Source organism: Monodelphis domestica, chromosome 5 (genome assembly GCF_027887165.1).
Source record: "Monodelphis domestica isolate mMonDom1 chromosome 5, mMonDom1.pri, whole genome shotgun sequence".
Classification (NCBI taxonomy): Eukaryota; Metazoa; Chordata; class Mammalia; order Didelphimorphia; family Didelphidae; genus Monodelphis; species Monodelphis domestica.
In genome coordinates this window covers 87,905,224-87,925,120 of record NC_077231.1, presented here as the reverse complement: position 1 = coordinate 87,925,120, position 19,897 = coordinate 87,905,224, and the positions used below count along the sequence as shown (strand labels likewise).

The window sequence follows — 19,897 nt, the reverse complement described above, 5'->3', positions numbered from 1 at the left end:
TTGTTTCTTGATAAATAGAATTATTGGAATATTATTATTTTGCTCAAATTTCTCTACCTGTAGTACCATTGGCACACATGTTTTCAGCAATGGGGAAAATATAATCCTTGTTCTGTTTTATAAAAGTTGTGACCAATAACTATTTTTCTTATCTATCATCAGAGTCAGAATTCTAAATGGCAAACCAAACAGTAGATAGATGTTTTATCTTTTGGAAATACTAATGGTGTGTTGATTGGAAATTTCAAGTTAAAAGCAACTCCATCTCACCAGACAATTTGTGTAATCTTTTAGCTAAAGTCAATTATGTATGCAGAATTAAAATTTTTTGTCATACATAAATTATCAAATAAAATATATTGTTTTGTACTGATTGATTTATGAGTAGTAGTCTGCTACTCTTTGGAGTTGATGAAATGTGTTTCTTTATTTAATACATATATATATATTATATACATATATATAAAGATTTTTTGTTTTAGTTCCTTAGATATGTGGTTGTTATTTAATTTTTATTCCAAATTGTAGGTCTTTTCTGGACTGATTATTCAGACTGATTATTGATTAGTGTCAGATTGGGTTATTAAACACAGACACACAAATATATTTATATACATATACATAATATACATATATATATTTATATAATATGCACTCACAGAAACACATATAAATTTGAGACTAGGCCACATTATTTCAGAGTTTAGTCAGAAATTTCCAAGGACATACATTGAGTAGCCTCTATGTTCAACCTTTTGGCAAATGTGTTGGGAGGAGAGAAAAGTAACAGCCTCTTAATTCAGGGAATTTCAATATAGTGATTTGGAATCATGACCATTTACCTCATGTAATTTCTGGAAAATTACTGATTAATATTTCATAGTGTAATTTTATTTACATAATTTGTTTATTGGCCATAATATAAAGTAAAAATATTTAAAATGAACAGTCAGTGGGATTATAACATGTTAGATTTTTCAGCTTCATGTTAGAAATATTGAATTGTTGATATTTTCATTGTGTGACTCTCATAGCCATTCATTTATTGTCACTTCTAACTCTAAATAGAAGTTCAGTAATATTAGTTGATAAATAGTTGATAAAGTTTCTATGTAAACCTGATATTTTGCTGTATTCTGTGTTTCCTTTCCAGTTATAATTATCTAAACATTTATTGGTTTTCTTACCTGTATCTAAGCCCCATGGGGACAGTTATAACTCTAATCGTGGGATCAATTGCCAGCATTGCAACAGGTATCTATTACTTAAATATAATTTTAAAATTATATTTATATGATAGCTTTTAGAATTATATGTGCAAATTACTAATGCTTAGACCCAGGATCCATTCAATTTTCCTATTAAGAATAAGCCTGGAAGTTGGCAGCTAGTTGAGATGATTGCAGACATCTATAGTTGCTGAGGGTTGAAGACAGAGAGTAGTTATTTAAGGTATTAAAGCTCAAATCTTTACTGCACTTTTGGGATATCTTCAATTCTGAGGTTTCCAAAAGAATTTTTAGGAGAGGAAAAATAAAACACTTTTTTTTTACAGAAGTTCTAATATTGAAACTTGTCTTATTGAATAGAGTACCTGGACTCAGCCTAGGCTCAGGAAGATCTGAACTCAAATCCATAAATATGTATGATCCTGGGCAAGTCACATAACTTTTGTTTACCTAAGTTTCCTCATCTTTGAAATGAGGATAATATAGTACCTATATTACAGGGTTATTGTGAGGGTCAAATGAGATATTTCTAATGCATTTAGCACAATGCCAGTCACATAATGGGCCCTAGATAAATGTTTATTGCCTTCCTTTCCTCCTCTACTTTGAATAAACTAGAAATTACTCTATTATGGGTTGCAACTACACATTTCTTAGACTTCTAAAGATGTTCATATGTTTTATAGGTGGAAAAAACCAGATTATTGACAAAAATTGCTTACTAAAGAAAGAGGACACAATACTTCTTTATTTCAAAAAAGTATGTGTATTTCCTTTTTTCATATATTTATCACATTGACCTCTACTCTTGTATAATAGAAATGATCTTTAAAAATGAAGTATTTTATGTATTGCATTAAGAATGAAAACAACTTAATAAAATATCAAATTAGCTAAAAGGATTTGCATTGAAGTTAGTGAACAAATTTATAGTTGAAATTGTCTCACATTTATTTTATAATTTCTTTGAAGAGAAGTTCATGAATGGTGGGCACAAATATGAATGGGAAGCATTTATGTTGGAGGAAGCAGTCATGTTGAGGAGAAGGTAGAGCTGCTACAATGCCAAGTACTATTTTTGCCCATTTGATGGTGATTTGATGGGATACATGAGTCAAGAGTTGTCTTCATTTCTATTATTATTATTATTATGGATTTAGAGCATTTTTTACCCAAAGTGATTGAGAGAGGCAACAGATCTAGTAATTAATAGAAAACTGACCTCAGAGTCAGGGTCCCTGAGATCACCTCCTGCTCTCAGACTTTGGACATGTTACTCAGTGTCCTGGGCATTTATCCAATACTAGGAGTTGTAGAGCAGCTAAATGTGTCCATTGGTATAAAGCAGTGATGGCGCTATGGCACCGGTGCCAAAGGTGGAATACAGAGCACTCTGTGGGCATGGCCAACCCTTCCCTCCTTTCCTAATTTGTTACCAGAATGGCAGAGGGACTCAGGCAGAGCTGCTCCCTTCCCCCTGTCCACTGGGGGATGTGCCTGATGACATTTTTCACAACACCCACCCCTCTGCCCAGCAAGCCAATGGGAGAGCATAGTGGGTAAGGTGGGTGACTCACAGGTAACAGAGCTGGAGGGGAACAGAGCCCCTGGGCCACTCCCCTCCCCTTCTCTATACTTGCTGAGGACAATTCTCACATGCTCCACCCCTCTGGCCAGCATCCCAATGGGAGCACTTTCTCCCTCCTATGTTGGGTAAGGAGGGGTGTGGCACTCAATCTCTAGAGGGGGCACTCTGTCTGGGGGGGGGTGCAGGTGAGGCCCAGAACTCCATCTAGAAAAGATTCACCATCACTATTATAGAGAATTTACTCATTGCCATGGCTGGTTTGATTCTTATCAGAGACATTTGATGCAAACATCTTTTCCTTGCAGTTCTTTTTTTCAAATTGTATTGATTTTGCTCATAGAAATTACCTTTTAATCTTATGTAAGTGAAATTATCTTTATTGTTTAGAGTCTCTTCTATTTCTTGTTTATATTTAAGAATTTCCACCTAGATGTATTTATTACATTTTTGCTATCCTGATGTGCTAATTTGATTATATTGAGAAAACAATTTTTTAATTAAATTAAAAATTTCCCTAATTACATATAAAATAATTCCCATTAAATTTCCATATTTCCATTTAAAAAGAATTTTAGGCCTCATATTCTCTAACTCCTTCCACCCTGAGATGGTAAACAGGGTCATAGATTTTACATGTGTAATCATGTAAAACATTTTTCCATATTAATACTTTTGTGGATGGAAATTTAAATAAAAATTTTAGGAAAGAAAGTAAAAAAAAGTTTGCTTTGCTCTGCGTTTATACCCCATCACTCTTTTTCTGGAAGTCAATGAAATTTTTTTTTTATCATAAGTCCTTTGGGATGGTTTTGGATCATTGTATTGCTGAGAACAGTAAAGCCATTTATAGTTGTTCATTGTATGATATTCCTGTACCTGGGTACAATGTTCTCCTGGTTCTGCTCATTTCACTCTGTTTTCATTCCTATAAGCCTTTCTTGGTTTTCCTGAACTTCTCCTGCTCATCATTTCTTACAGCACAAGAGTATTTAATTCCTATAATATACTATCCAACCATTCTCCAATTGATAGGTATCCCCTCATTATCTTTTTTAAAAATTATTTTAGGGGTGCCAGGGGCAAAGGATTTATTATTATTTTATTATATTATTTGCTATAAAATGAAATTAGCTAGAATGTTCAAAGCTGTTTCCATACAATTTGGATTAGAAAACAAGGTCAGTAGCTCAAAATGTATGTTATACCTAACATTAAAAAACAATTAAATTTAAAAAACAAATGAAATAGACAATAATTTTTGTTAAAAATTATTTTTTCTTTTTTTCCAAAGAATTCATTGTCAAAAGTAACTTAAAATTTACAGGTTCCAAGACTTTTTTTTTCCTTCAAAGAAAGGCAGGGCAATTTTAAATTAATATCTTCAATACCACTCCTGGTAAAAGAGAAATCAGAAAATATATAAGATCTTTGTAAAGGACAGTAATAGAAAAGAAGTGGGAAAATAAGACTTGATTTATAAACATTAGACTCATGTACAACTTTTCCTGAACATACCCATTTGGTGAATCAATATGCACCTGTAAAGATTTATAGTAAACTGACAGAATTAAAGGTAGAAGAACCAATTTTTCCCCAGTTTTCCACCACCAACACACACACACAAAAAATCATATACTTCTTACATTCCCACCTCTTCAAAAAAGAATAAATTTTGTGAAAATTTTATAAAGAAGAGACATTGTTCTTTCTTCTGCTGCCAATTTTGCCACTTCTAGATCCTGCTGTCATTCCTCCTACTACTGCCCCAGAGTTTATGTGGATTCTGTTTTCTTCCATTCAGCACTGAGTTTATAGTCCAGTCAGGGTCACAGACTTCAGATTCCATCTCTTTGCTCCAGCTGGGACCTCTAGCCATTACTTGAAGTTTCATCATTCTTGTCTGTTCTCTTGGCCTAGCCTGATAACCCATCCCTTCGCTGCTTCCTCCAACTATTATTGGACACCTACTCTTCTCTCTCTACATTTCCCCCATTTTTCAGTTCTTCAAAATAGTATAAATATTTTCTCCCTTCTTTTCTTCCATCTGTCAAAGCCAAGCCTAACCCCCCACAACCACACAACTTTAGATTTCAAACTTTTAGTCACCTTCATTTACTATCATTCTTTTGACCTATTGCATTTGTTGCACTAAGCAACTGCCTCTATAAACATGGGCCCATGTTCTTTTAGATAAAATAGAATTCAAACTAGAACATCTTGTAATAGATAGACAGTGACATTAAATTAATGTAATAATGAATAACAAATCTCCCCTCACTTTCCAATTCTTTGCCACCACAAAAAGAGTGGCTTTAAATCTTTTTTACATATTACAGTCTTGCCCCTTTTTGATTTTTTATCTCTGAGATGCAAGGCTAGTATTATTGGATTAAAAGATTGTTTTAGAGCCTTTTTGGCCTACATCTAAATTGTTTTCTAGCATGGATGAATCTGTTCACAACTCCCTCAACAATACAATAGTATCTCAATTTTCTCACATCCCCTATAAGTTTTGTCATTTTCCTTTTCCATCATGATAGTCAATCTAATAGGTGTGGGGTGGTACCTCAGAGTTGTTTTAATTTACATTTCTATAATAGTGATTTAGAACATTTTTGTGGCAAGATTATAGAAGATTATACATTTGACTGATTCTCTCTGAATTAAAGAAATGTAGCCTTTATTAGAGAGATTTGAAAAAAAAATTGCACTACTGATTACTATGTATTATTCTTCATTCTACTCCCAATTTAGTTTCTGAACACCAATCTCCCCCAGTTTTCCCTCTTTTTCTATCAGCCACACACACCTTCTCTTATCCCTTTCTCCTTTTATCTTCATATAGGGTAAGATAGATGTGCATATTCTTTACTCATTGAGTCAATTCCAGTGAGAGTGAGGTTCACTTGTTCCCTTTTCTGCCTTTACCATCTCCCCTTCCACTGTAAAAGCTCTTTCATGCCTCTTTTATGGGCAATAATTTGCTCCCTTCTGTTTTCCTTCAGCCTCCTCCCAAGGCATTCCTCTTTCTCATATCATACCATCAATATTCAATTCACTTCCTTGCTCTCTTTCTATTTTTACTCCCACTAACTGCCCTAATAATGAACAAGTTCATAGAAGTTATAAGAATCATCTTCCTATGTAAGTATACACATAGTTTAACTTTATAGAATGTTTTTTGATTTCTCTTTCTTGTTTACCTTTTTATACTTCTTTTATGTCTTATATTTTAGAGTCATATTTTCCATTCAGCTCTGATCTTTCATCAGGAATGTTTGAAAGTCCCCTATTTCATTGAATTTGAAATTGAAATTGAAATTGAAAATTGAAAACTATATTGTTTTCCAGATGAATAGATCCTCAGATATAGAAGTTGCTAAATGTTGTGTTATCCTGACTATGGCTCCACAATGTCTGAATTGTTTGGGAGGGTGGGTTTGGCAATTTGACCTGGGAGTTCTGAAATCTGGCCCTAATATTCCTGGTAGTTATCCTTTTGGGATCTCTTTCAGTAGCTGATCAGTGCATTCTTTCAATTTCTATTTTGTTCTCTGATGTTAGAATTTCAGAGCAGTTTTCCTTGATAATTTTTTGAAAGATGATGTCTAAGCTTTTTTTAAAATTATGTCTTTTAGGTAGTCCTATAATTCTTAGATAATCTCTCATGGATTTATTTTCTGGATTAATTGTTTTTCCAATGAGATTTTCCACATTTTCTTGTTTTTTCCCCCTTCTTTTGACTTTGATTGTTTGTTAATTTCTTATGGAGACATTAGCTTTCCCTTGCTCTAATTTTTAAGAAATGCTTTTATCAAATGAGCTTTTGCACCTCCTTTTCCATTTGGCCAATTCTAGCATGTAAAGATTTTTTCCCTCTCAGGGAACTTTTATACCTCTTTCCACATAAACTTTTCTGCGTTTTAAGAAATTCTTCAGTGCATTTTTGTATAGCTTTTTCATTTGGCCAATTATACTTTTTAAGAAGTTCTCTTCATTTGATTTTTTGTGCCATCTTTAACCAATTAGCCTATTCTGTTTTTTAATGTATAATTTCTTTAGTATTTTTTGTGCCTCCTTTAAAAGCTGTTGACTCTTTCTTCATGACTTTCTGTATCACTCATTTTTTCTCCAATTCTTCTACTTCTCTTATTGATTCTTAAATTCCATTTTGAGCCACTACAGGAATTCTTTTGGGGATTGAGAACAATTCATACATTTCTTGAAGGCTTTGAATAAAGCAGTACTGACTTTGTTGTCAGAAGAGTTTGTGTATTTGTCTTCACTGTCACCAAAAAATCTTTCTATATGGTTTTTTTTGTTGCTCTTGTTTGCTCATTTCCTAATCTTTTTCATTATTTTAATTGAAAAGAAAAGCTATTGGTGTTGGGCTCTGCACCTTTGGTGAAGGGAGAACTCTGTTCCAAGTTTCTTTGTGCAGCTTCCCTCAAAACAAGTTCTGGCGAACTAGTTGCTTTCAGTTCTTCCAAAGTGATATAATATAAGCAAGGAGTGTTTATTATTCTACTGGCCTTTGGTCTCTGAGTAACCACTAGTACCTTTTTTTTTTGCCTTGGAACTGTGACCAAGGCCCCTGCTCCCCTGTGGTTGCATTGGTATTTACTAGTGCTTCTCCTCACCCTGAGCCCAAACACTGATACTGCAACCTGGTTCTACATATGGACAATATGATGAGAATCTTGCACCCAAAGTCAACAAAGGAAAACCAGTAATTTCCTTCTGAGCAGTTATCCAATGTACCACGCTCCTCTCCACCCCCAACCCCACCATGTCAGTGGCCAAGAGTTCAGGAAGTCTTTGCTTGTTGCCATGGTGGGGCCTGACTTGGCATTCTCCTTAGTGTTCCACATCCATCCCACTATAATAACATTTTCATAATGGCCTTATAAGTTGTTTGGGGCTGAAAAATTATTTTAAGCTATATTTGTGTAGGTTGTGCTGTTCCAGAATTTGCTTTTTATAGTAATTTGGTAGAGATTATGTGGGTCTTCTCTGCCATTTGGGCTCTGACCACCAATAAATTTATTTATTTTAAAATCCTTACCTTCTGCCTTGGTTGGTTCCCAGGCAGAAGAATGGTTAGGTTGAAGCAATGGGGGTTAAGTGACTTGCCCAGGGTCACACTACTTGGAGGTATCTAAAGCTAGATTTGAACCTAAGACTTCCCACCTCTAGGTTTGGCTCTCAATGCAGTGAGCCACCTAGCTGTTCTCAATAAATTTATTTTTATTGCTATATCATTTGATTTCTCATATTAACATGCAACATTGCTTTTCATGTCTAATCTTAAAGAGTTTTTCCACAGCCCTAGGAATGTCCTTGTATTCCTTACCTCAGAGCATCTTCTGTTACTTAAGATTGGGAATGTAAGCTCAACTCTTGCATATAAACAGATTTGATTTGATTGGAATAATCACCAGGCATGATGAATTTGTGTCTTTGTTCCCTCTCACAAAGAAGATTATTTTGCAAATAATCAATAGGAGTCAATACTATGTATTGGCTCCAAGGCAGAAGAGTGGTAAGGACTAGGTAATGGGGGTCAAGTGACTTGCCCAGGGTCACACAGCTAGGAAGTGTCTGGGCCCAGATTTGAACCTAGGACCTCCCGACTCTAGGTCTGGCTCTCAATCCACTGAGCTACCCAGCTGCCCCCTCATTTTATACATTTCTTACAACTCAGTAATATTTTTTTTTCCATTTATATACCTACATTTAACTGTTCTTCAATTGTTGTATGCTCTGTGGTTTCCTCTTATGAAAAGAGGTGCTGCTGAGTGACCTTTTCCAATCTGATGGCCTATTTTCAGGTCTCCTCCTTCTCTGTTGCATTTGACACGTGGCTAGTCTCTCTTCCTAGATATTCTTTCCTCTCTGGGTTTCTGTGGTGTGATTTTCTTGTGGTTAGCATTATACTTGTCTGATCAGCGTTCATCCTCCTGTTACATTAACTCCTCTCTTTGTGATTTTACATTGGCTCTTTCTCTTGCTTAGAATGCACTTTTCTGCTTGTCATCCCTCTTTTCCTTTTACATACAACTGAGGCATCATATTCTTTCTGAAACATTGCCTGATTCCCTACTTCCCCAAAGCCTTAATCTTTCTTTCCCATTGTCCATTGTATTTATCTACTTTTTGTTTTACCTATCTCTGTCTATGTACCTATCTATCTTTCTACATATTTATATCTACATGTAAATCCATGTATACCTGTGTTTCTGTCTGTCTCTTCCTTTCTCACTGTACTTGTCTTCCTCAGTACAATGAAAGCTCATTGTGAGTAAAGAAATGACCTTTATAATTTTTCCTTGAAGTCCTAGCACTTAGCAGAGTCTGACACATAATAGGTGCTTAAGAAATAGTTGTCAGCTGCTTGATTACATGGGTTGAGGGGATATGAGTGGGGATGTAGGCTCTATTATTTTTCCATTTGAATAAGCTTATTTAGTCAATTTAGAACATTATTCATTGGTTACAATAATCACATTATTTTCCTCCTTCCCCTCCATCCACTCTTCATGCAGTCAATGTGCAATTTCATTGGGTATTACATGTTGTTGTTTACACTAGAATGTTCATTTAGAGTCTACATCCCCAACAAGATGCCTTCAACCCATGCATTCAAGAAGTTGTTTTTCTTTGGTGTTTTTACTCCCACAGTGTTTCCTCAGAATGTGGTTAGTGGTTTTTCTCTTAGGTTCCTCCAAGTTGTTCAGGGTCATTGCATTGCCACTAATGGAGAAGCCATTACATTCAGTTGTGCCACAGCATATCTGTCTCTGTGTACAATGTTTTCCTGGTTCTGCTCCTTTCACTCTGCATCACTTCCTGGAGGTTGTTCCACTCTCCATGGAATTCCTCCACTTTATTATTCCTTTGAGCACAATAGTATTCCACCAACAACATATGCCACAATTTATTTAGCCATTCCCCAATTGATGGGCATCCCCTCATTTTCCAATTTTTGGCCAGCACAAAGAGTGCATCTATGAATATTTTTCCATGTTTTTTTCCTTATTATCTCTTAGGGGTACAATCCCAGCAGTGCTATGGCTGGATCAAAGGGCAGACAGACTTTTAGCACTCTTTGGGCATAATTCCAAATTGCCCTGAAGGATAGTTGGATAAATTAACAACTCCACCAGCAATGCATTAATGTCCCAGCTTTGCAACATCCCCTCCAACATTCATTACTTTCCTTTGCTGTCATGTTAGCCAATCTGCTAGGTGTGAGGTGATACCTCAGAGTTGTTTTGATTTGCATTTCTCTAATTATAAGAGATTTAGATCACTTTTTCATGTGCTTATTAATAGTTTTGATTTCTTTAACAGAAAATTGCCTATTCATGTCCATTGCCCATTTTTCAGTTGGAGAATGGATTGATTTTTTTGTACAACTGGTTTAGCTCTTTATAAATTTGAGTAATTAGACTTTTGTCAGATGTTTTTGTAATGAAGATTGTTTCCCAATTTGTTGCTTCCCTTCCAATTTTGAATGCATTAGTTTTCTTTGCACAAAAACTTTTTAATTTGATGTAGTCAAAATTATTTATTTTACATTTTGTGGTTTTCTCTAGTTCTTGCTTGGTTTTAAAGTCTTTCCTTTCCCAAAGATCTGACAAGTATACTATTCTGTGTTAGGCTAATTTGCTTATAGTTTCCTTCTTTATATTCAGGTCATTCACCCATTCTGAGTTTACCTTGGTGTAGGGTGTGAGATGTTGATCCAAACGAAATCTCTCCCATACTGTCTTCCAATTTTACCAGCAGTTTTTTATCAAAAAGTGGGTTTTGGTCCCCAAAACTGGGATCTTTGGGTTTATTATAGACTGTTCCACTGAAGTCATTTACCCCAAGTCTATTCCACTGATCCTCCTTTCTGTCTCTTAGCCAGTACAAAATTGTTTTGATAACGACTACTTTATAGTATAATTTTAAATTTGGGACTGAAAGTACTCCTTCCTTTGAATTTTTTTTCCCATGATTTCCCTGGATATCCTTGATTTTTTGTTCTTCCAATTGAACTTTGTTATGTTTTTTTCTAATTCTGTAAAGAAGTTTTTTGGTAGTTCAATGGGTATGGCACTAAATAAGTGAATTAATTTGGTTAGGATTGTCATTTTTATTATGTTAGCTCGTCCCACCCATGAGCAATCAATGCTTTTCCAATTGTATAGATATAGTATTAATTGTGTGGAGAGTGTTTTGTACTTGTGTTCATATAATTCCTGTGTTTGTCTCGGCACATAGATTCCTAAGCATTTTATTTTATCTAGGGTGATTTTAAATGGAATTTCCCTTTCTAATTCTTGCTGCTGAAATGGATTGGAGATATATAGAAATGCTGAAGACTTATGCACGTTTATTTTATATCCTGCAACTTTGCTAAAATTGTTGATTGTTTCGACTAGCTTTTTGATTGATTCTCTAGGATTCTTTAAGTAAACCATCATATAATTTGCAAAGAGTGATAGCTTTGTCTCCTCATTGCCAATTTTAATACCTTCAATTTCTGTTTCTTCTCTAATTCCTACTGCTAGTGTTTCTAGTACAATGTTAAATAATAGAGGTTATAATGGGCATCCTTGTTTCACTCCTGATCTTATTGGGAAGGCTTCTAGTTTATCCCCATTTCAGATGATGTTTGCTGATAGTTTTAGAAATATACTGTTTATTATTTTTAGGAAAGGCCCTTCTATTCCTATACTTTCTAGTGTTTTCAATAGGAATGGGTGTTGTATTTTGTCAAAGGCTTTTTCTGCATCTATTGAGATAATCATGTGATTTTTTTGTCACTTAGCGTGTTAATATGGTCAATTATGTGGATGGTTTTCCTAATATTGAACCATCCTTCCATTCCTGGTATGAATCTTAGCTGGTCATAGTGAATAATCCTCGTGATCACTTGCTGGATTACTTTTGCTAGTATTCTATTTAAGATTTTTGCATCTATATTATTAGGGAGATTGGTCTATAGTTTTCTTTCTCTTTTTTTGACCTGCCTGGCTTTGGGATCAATACCATGTTTGTGTCATAAAAGGAATTTGGTAGAACTCCTTCTTAGCTAATTCTGTCAAATAGTTTGTATAATATTGAGATTAGTTGTTCTTTGAATGTTTGATAGAATTCATTTGAGAATCCATCTGGACCTTGGGATTTTTTCTTAGGGAGTTCTTTGATGGCTTGTTTAATTTCTTTATTGTGATATGGGTTTGTTTAGGTAATTTATTTCTTCCTCTGTTAGTCTAGGCAATTCATATTTTTGTAAGTATTCATCCATTTCACCTAGATTGTCATATTTGTTGCCATATAATTGTGCATAGTAGTTTTTAATGATTGCCTTAATTTCCGCTTCATTAGAGGTAAGGTCTCCCTTTTCATCTTGGATATCAACTTGGTTTTTTCTTTCCTTTGTTTAGTTAAATTGATTAATACTTTGTCTATTTTATTTGTTTTTTCAAAGTACCAGCTACTAGTCATATTTATTAAATCAATAGTTCTTTGACTTTCAATTTTATTAATTTCTCCTTTTTTTTTTAGGATCATCTGAGGATTTTTGATTTGTTTGCTTTGTAGTTTTTTAATTTGCATGCCCAATTCTTTGACCTCTGCCCTTCTTAATTTGTTAATATATGAGCTCAAGGATATAAATTTGCCCCTGAGGACTGCTTTGGTTGCATCCCATAGGTTTTGAAAGGATGTCTCATCATTGTTATTTTCTTCAATGAAGTTATTAATTGTTTCTATGATTTGTTCTTTTACTAACTGGATTTGGAGAATCATATTGTTTAATTTCCAATTAATTTTTGATTTACCTCTCCACATACCCTTACTAATTATTATTTTCATTGCATTATGATCTGAGATGGTTGCATTCATCATTTCTTCACTTTTGTACTTGTTTGTAAAGTTTTTATGCCCTTATTTACTACATGGTCAATTTTTGTGAATGTACCATGTGCTGCTGAAAAGAAGGTATATTCCTTTTAGTCCCTATTTATTTTTCTCCACGTGTCTACTAACTCTAATTTTTCTAAGCTTTCATTCACTTCTCTTACCTCTTTCTTATTTAGTTTTTGGTTTGATGTATATAGTTTGGATAGAGGAAGGTTCAGGTCTCCCACTAGTATAGTTTTTCTATCTATTTCATCCTTGAGCTCCACTAATTTATCCTTTAGAAATTTGGATGCTATGCCATTTGGTGCATACGTGTTGAGTACAGATATTTCCTCATTGTCTATACTGCCTTTTATCAGGATGTAATTACCTTCCTTACCTTTTAAACTAAATTTATTTTTACTTTGGCTTTGTCATATATCATGAGTGTGACTCCTGCCTTCTTTTTATCAGTTGATGCCCAATGGATTTTGCTTCATCCTCTTACTTTCACCTTAGGCATATGTACCTTCCTCATGTGTGTTTCTTGTAAACAGCATATGGTAGGGTTTTGGATTCTAATCCACTGTTATTTGCTTGTGTTTTATGGATGAGTTCATTCCATTGACATTCAGAGTTATGATTACTAGTTGTGTATTTCCCAGCATTTTTATTACTACTGCTGGTCCTGTCTTTTCTTCTTTACTATTTCCTTCTACCCCAATGTTTGTTTTTAATCAGTCCCCCTATTTCCCACCCTTATTTTACTTCCCATTCTACCCACCTCCCTTCTTATTCCCCCCTTATTTTCCCTGTAGTCTTTCTAAAATTCCCTCCACCCTCTCCCTCCCTTGTACTTTTTCCCTCCCCACCAGTCCATTTGTTACCCTTCTACTCCCCTATTGGGCACAAATCTATTCTCTGCCCCAATGGATTGGATTGTTCTTCCCTCTTTGGGTCAGTTTCAAAGCACATAAGAGTTGAATATTTCCTATCTCCAACCTCTTTACCCTTCCAGTGTATTGATATTCTTCCCCCCTCCAACCATGAGCATCTTTGTGACATATAAATTTACCCCTATTTGTTTCATTTCCCATTTCTTTTACTATTAACCTCTTTTTTAGCTCTAGTTGTGTATATATATATATATATATATATATATATATATATATATATACAGACATGTATATGTAAACCTATTTCCCTTGCTTTCTGGAATATCATATTCCATGCCTTTTGGTCCTTCAGTGTGGATGCAGTCAGATCCTGCGTTATCGTCACTGTGGTTCCGTGGTATAGGTAGCTTGTAAGATCTTTTCTTTGGTCTGATAGTTTTTTGAATTTAGCTACAACATTCCTGGATATTGTCAGTTGGAGATTAAATACAGGAGGTGATCTGTGGATTCTTTCGATCTCCACTTTTCACTCTTGTTCTTGGATATTGGGGCATTTTTCCGGAAAAATTTCCTGTAGTATGATGTTCAGGCTTTTTCTTTTGTAATGGTCTTCTGGTAGACCAATGATTCTTAAATTGTCTCTCCTCAAACTATTTTCTAAACCCTCTGTTTTGTGAATAAGATGCTTCATATTTTCCTCAATTTTTTCATTCTTTTTTTTTTTAATAGTGTCCTGTTGCCTTGTGAGGTCACTTAGTTCTAATTATTGTATTCTGGTTCTTAAAGACTGGATTTCATCCCTGACTTTTTGGTCATCCTTTTCCTTCTGGTTTGATTTTCTTTGAAGGTCATCTTTCATCCTCTTTATCTCATCTTTCTTCCCCTTTGTCTCATCTTTCATCTCCTTTGCCTCATTTTCCAGCTGGTTGATTTTGGCTTTCAAGACACTATTTTCTCATTTTAATTCAAGTGCCTCTGTTTCCAGGTGACTTATCTTAATTTTTAAGTTCTTTTCCCAGTTGTCTTCAGCCTTTCTTAATTGTTTTTTGAGTTTTTCCAAAGCCTGTATCTAATTCGCTGGGATTTCTGATTTATCATTTGCTTATCTCTCCCCCTCTGTTCCATTTGCTGAATAGAAGCTGTCTATTATAGTTTCTTTCTTCTTTTTCTGTTGTTTGCTCAAATTCACCCCTTCTTTACTCCCCATATTTGTCTGTGCTCTTGCTCCTCTCATTTTTTTTTTGGTTTTGGGGGCTTCTGTCAGTCTCCCCTCTTGTAGCTTTAACAGAAGATCTCTTGGTGTAGTCTCTGGGGGAGGGTTGTTTGGGGTTTGAGCTTCCCTGTTGTCTGGAGGCTTTTGATTGGATTAAAGTCCAGCAGTCAATGTGGATGGGTGTGGAGCCTGGGCTTCTCTGAGTTCTGGAGACTTTTGATGGGATTAAGTTTAGTTTAGTTGGGCTGGGTGTGCTCTGAGTCCAAAACCTCATGGAGGGCTGGAGCAAATATGGAGGATCTCCAAAGCTCTGGCCAGGCTGCCAGGTCTATGCTCCCTCTCTAGCTCCTTCTCAGCTCTCTGTGTTGGACGCTCTGAACTTGGCACAGCCCTGCCACAAGGTAAGCCCTCCAGATCAGTACCTTTGCCTGCCCAGAAGTTTCCACTGCCGCTGGAGTCTCAGCACTCTAGTTGGGAGGGGGATGGGTCTGGGGACCTTCCTTCTGTCTTCCCTTTAAACCTGAATGTTCTTGGATTCCAGCTTTTTTGGGGGTGTACCTTTTGAATTAAGTCTAGCAGGAGGGTTCCTTGGCTCTGTCTTGTTGTTAAGTTTGATTTTCAGTCCTCTAGGATCATTCAGCTTGTGATTGGTAAGGAAGGGTATTCAGAGGTCTGAACTTCTTCTCCTTCTAGTCCACCATCTTGACTCCACTGGGGATGTAGACTCTAAATAAACATCCTAGTGTGAACACCAACAACATGGAAATAGGTTTTCACCAAGGACACATTGGGCAATTGCAAGTCGGCCACAGGAAGGGGTGGTGAGGGGAGGGAAAGAATATGATTCTTGTAACTAAGGAATAATGTTCCAAATTAATGAATTAAATAAAAATTTAAAAAAATAGTTGTCAGTTGATTAACCGGAGCTCAGTTTTGGTTGGTTCATTGATAATGTCATTTGTGTGTACTGTACTCTGCTATTCACCCTATCTTCTTCATTCTTAGACAATATACTTGAATTTCAGAAATATTTAGGATTTCTCTTTCTAAAAGCTTATCTTCTATATAAATAACTATAATTATAGCAGAATTACACATTAAACTGATATTTTCTCAGATTTACTGATTTAAGTATAACCTAAGTGCTAGTTTATATATTCAGTTTATTAGAAATTGATGTGTATTTTTACCAGTTAATTTTACCAAATCTACCATTAGAATGTACTTTCAGAGGAAAGAGACTGCTTCCATTTTATTTGTCTCCAGAACTGCCCAATTCAAGTAAATACTTAGTATTTGCCTTTTGCCCAACTTGTTATTTAGTACTGATAAATGAGATAAAGGAATACTCTAGTGTACTCTGCTTATTTTTATCCTATTCTGTCTAGAGAAAATAATTTATATCTGTAGGTGAAAGGGAGCTGGATGGAGAATTAAGAGATATTTTGAAGCTATTGAGTTGCTGAGTCTTGACTATAATTTAGAATTGTAACTGGACAAATCATGTATCCTTTATAAAACTCAGAGGATATTTTTGTTTTGTTTTGTTTTTTGTAAAATAAAATAATCATAAATATTTGTGTGCAAGCCATTTTGCAGACTTCTAAAGCCCTAAGAAAAATATAAATTAGCTTGTGTATATCCTTAATCTGGGCCTCTTAATTCAGATGATTAAAGCATTTTGCTAGTAAGGTCAAATTCATAGGTTCAGTTTATTTTGATTGAAGATTTATTAAGTGCTAGGCACTATGTTAACATGGGGTAAAATACTTCAGTGTAAATAAATATATCCAAGCCTTTAAGAATTTTATAATCTAATGGTGATGAGAACAAAAATGATTGATACAGGTGACTAGTTTAAGGCTAATAGTATTCTACTCAAGGTAAATATGAAGGTAGGCATATAGAGATATAAATTATATCTATATATAAATTATATGTATATATATATGTATATATATATACACATATATATGTATATATATATATACACACACACCCCTGTGTATACTGGGGAATGGAGGTTAATTCGATTTGGAGAAAGTTAGATAAAGTTTTATGAATAAAGTAGCATTTGATCCAGCTCTTGAAGGATGGATTTTTCTTTTTGCCACATTGAAGTATATTGTAAAATTAGTTTTTACCATTTTTGAGAGACATAATTTTGAATATAAATTATGGTAAAAACTAATTTTACAATATACTTCAATTGTATAAAATTATAGATAAAAATAATTACTTGAATATATGGATTTTATAACAACTATTACTAATGTCTTTAGTCCTTCTTCCTGGTTTATGCGCTTTTTAAAAAATAAACCTTTACCTTCTGTCTTGGAGTCAATACTGTGTATTGATCGGTTCCAAGGCAGAAGAGTGGTCAGGGCTAGGCAATGGGGGTTAAGTGACTTGTCCAGGGTCACACAGCTAGGAAGTGTCTGAGGCCAGATTTGAACCCAGGACCTCTCATCTATAGGCCTGGCTCTCAATCCACTGAGCCACCCAGCTGCCCCCTGATTTATGCACTTCTTCAAAATGGTGGGTGTCACTAGAATTCTGACTGTTTTGAAGTTAACTATGTGTGCATATACATTTTTATTACTTTTAACTTTTTTTTTCTTTTAGGAAAATGAAGTAGAAGTTTCAGAATCACACAATTAGCATGAACACATTGGAAGAAGCAGAGAAACCACCTTAAGAAACTTTAAATAAATACATAAAAAGAATAATATGTCTTTTAAGTGGGACAGCTCAGAATGGGTTTTCTCCATGATGAATTATTTTTAAATTTCCTATAATAACTGTATCAAATTCAATCTTGCTATATTTTTCATGCTATATTTTTATTTAAACATGAGGGAAACCTTTCTTGCTTATCATGATACAGGAAAAACAAAGCATGACTTCAATAATGAAATAAAACAGAGCAAATAATTAAAGTTCATTATTTCAAATATAAATTATACTACACATACTCACTCACACACCCACACTCAGTAGTCAGAGTAAATTAATTCAGGCTAATGACAGACTAAGGTCAAGCAAATCTTGAATAAGAAGATATAAGAAAAACACATTTCATAGCCAGAAAATTTGAAGAGGTTGAATTTTTCTCCATTATATCACTAATGAAATATTTATTTTTCCTTATTTCTGATCTATGCTAGACTATGGATGAATTAGAATTTTGATCTTGGCTGTGAGAGACACAGCTTTATACTTACCCCCATTGCCTTGGAATCACTATCTCTGGGAATTACTCACTGTATGACAAAATACATTTCTCAAATTCAGAGATCTTTTGAAATTAGACATGTGTAAACATTTTTATGTCTTGTCTTTGTATATATATATATTTTCAAATATTAAGGATCCTAACCAAAATTTGTGCTTTCTTGTATATACTATCTTGTCAGCTATTGTCCTGGCTTTTACATTTTTGTTATATTAAGCCTTATAGAAAAGTCTGAATTTTAAGGATTTTTCGTCTATCATAATTTTATAATGCCTGTGTTTTTATTATGAAATTTATATATATATATATATATATATATAATATATGTATTTACATTTATGCTTTAAACATTTTTAAAATGAATTTTATTAATATTGAATATATAACAGCATTAAACAATTATATCAGAAAGTTGAGGATTACATGCAAACCTGACCATTTACAAAGAAATTTACAATTAATTTATAATTCCTTGGAAGATGATTTATTGGAGATAATGTTTTTTTTTTAGAATACACACTATGAAAACATAGAGTAGATTCTGGTTTTGGAAGCTAAAGTGATAGAAAAGAATGCTCACAGTTCACCACAATACATTTCCAAACATCCGCATAAGAAAAAGAAGAAAAGACCCCCAAACTAGAAAAATCAGGAGGGACCTGTCTTACTAAGTTGAGAAGATAGAGTAGCCCTGGACAGTAGCATGTGACAATGGGGAATTGCTAGTGGGGCAGAGACAAGTTCACAGTACCATGATCTGGGGAAAGATACCAGGGAAACCAGTCCACTCAACATGGCCAGGAAAGATATGGGATTAACACACTCAACCTAGCTGAGAAATGTTACTGTAGAACCAGCCTAGGAATAGCCCAGGAATAGGTACCAATGAGATCAGTCAAACATAGTCTATATAAAGGTACAAGTGGGACCAGCCCACCTAGCATGACCAGGGGAGAAAGTTCCATTGGAGCAGGGAGTAGCCTATCTCATGAGACAATGGAAAAACTAGCAACAGGGAGTGCAGAATCTTGCTGGACAAAGGAGATACAAGCTTCCCAGAAACAAGCCAGTCAGGCCACACACCCCCACCCATCAAATGCACACTGTAGCACCTAAGGCATACAGTCTTACCCCACACACCACTGCAGGCTATAATGCAGGCTTGAAATAATGTGGAAGAAGTAGAAATAATGAACAAAAGACAAGAAAAAAACCCTCTGACTTTAGAGAGTTATTTTAATGACAGGGAAGATCAGAACACAAACTTGAAAGAGGGAAAATCATGTCAAAATAAAAACATTTGATGCCTCAAAGACAAGGGTAAATGGTGTTAGTCCCCCCCACCCCCATGGAAGAACTTGAAAAAAAGTTACAAAATTTAAAGAAATTATACCCAAAAGCTTGGGAAGAAACTCAATGAAGAAAACAACTTCCTAAAAACTAGAATGGGCCAAGTGGAAATGAAGTATGGAGGGGAAACTGAAAAAATTTCCCTGAGGACTTGAATGGGCCACATGGAAAAGAAGGCATAAAATCACAGTGAATAAAATAATTTTCTAAAGAGCAGAATTGGCCAAATCAAAAAGGAATCACAAAAGCTCAAGAAAGAAAATGCCTTCCTAAAAAAACTAAAATTGGACAAATGGAAGCCAACAACTCCATAAGAATTCAGAAAACAATACAACAAAATCAAAATAATGAAAAAAGAGAAGAAAATATGAATTATCTCAATGGAAAAACTGACTTGGAAAATATATCCAAAAGAAATCATCTAAGAATCATTGGAACACATGAAAGCCATGATTTTTTAAAAAGTGCCTGGAAAACATATTATAAGAA

The 19,897-nt window shown here is 34.6% G+C and overlaps 1 protein-coding gene across 4 annotated transcripts in view; it reads left to right on the top strand.

Moving 5' to 3' along the window:
* Positions 1-17,757, top strand: part of LOC100020400 (sodium-coupled monocarboxylate transporter 1-like) — a 124,274-nt gene extending 106,517 nt beyond the window's left edge. For 3 of the 4 annotated variants that reach the window (XM_016425756.2, XM_007503299.3, XM_016425758.2), the window contains exons 13-15: positions 1,154-1,254; positions 1,916-1,989; positions 17,449-17,757. In XM_016425756.2, the coding sequence (XP_016281242.1) occupies positions 1,154-1,254; positions 1,916-1,989; positions 17,449-17,484 (211 nt within the window). In that variant the 3' untranslated portion in view covers positions 17,485-17,757. The remainder of the gene's footprint in view (positions 1-1,153; positions 1,255-1,915; positions 1,990-17,448) is intronic. The other variant, XM_056798751.1, reaches the window with a different exon arrangement.
* Positions 17,758-19,897: the final 2,140 nt, after the last annotated feature.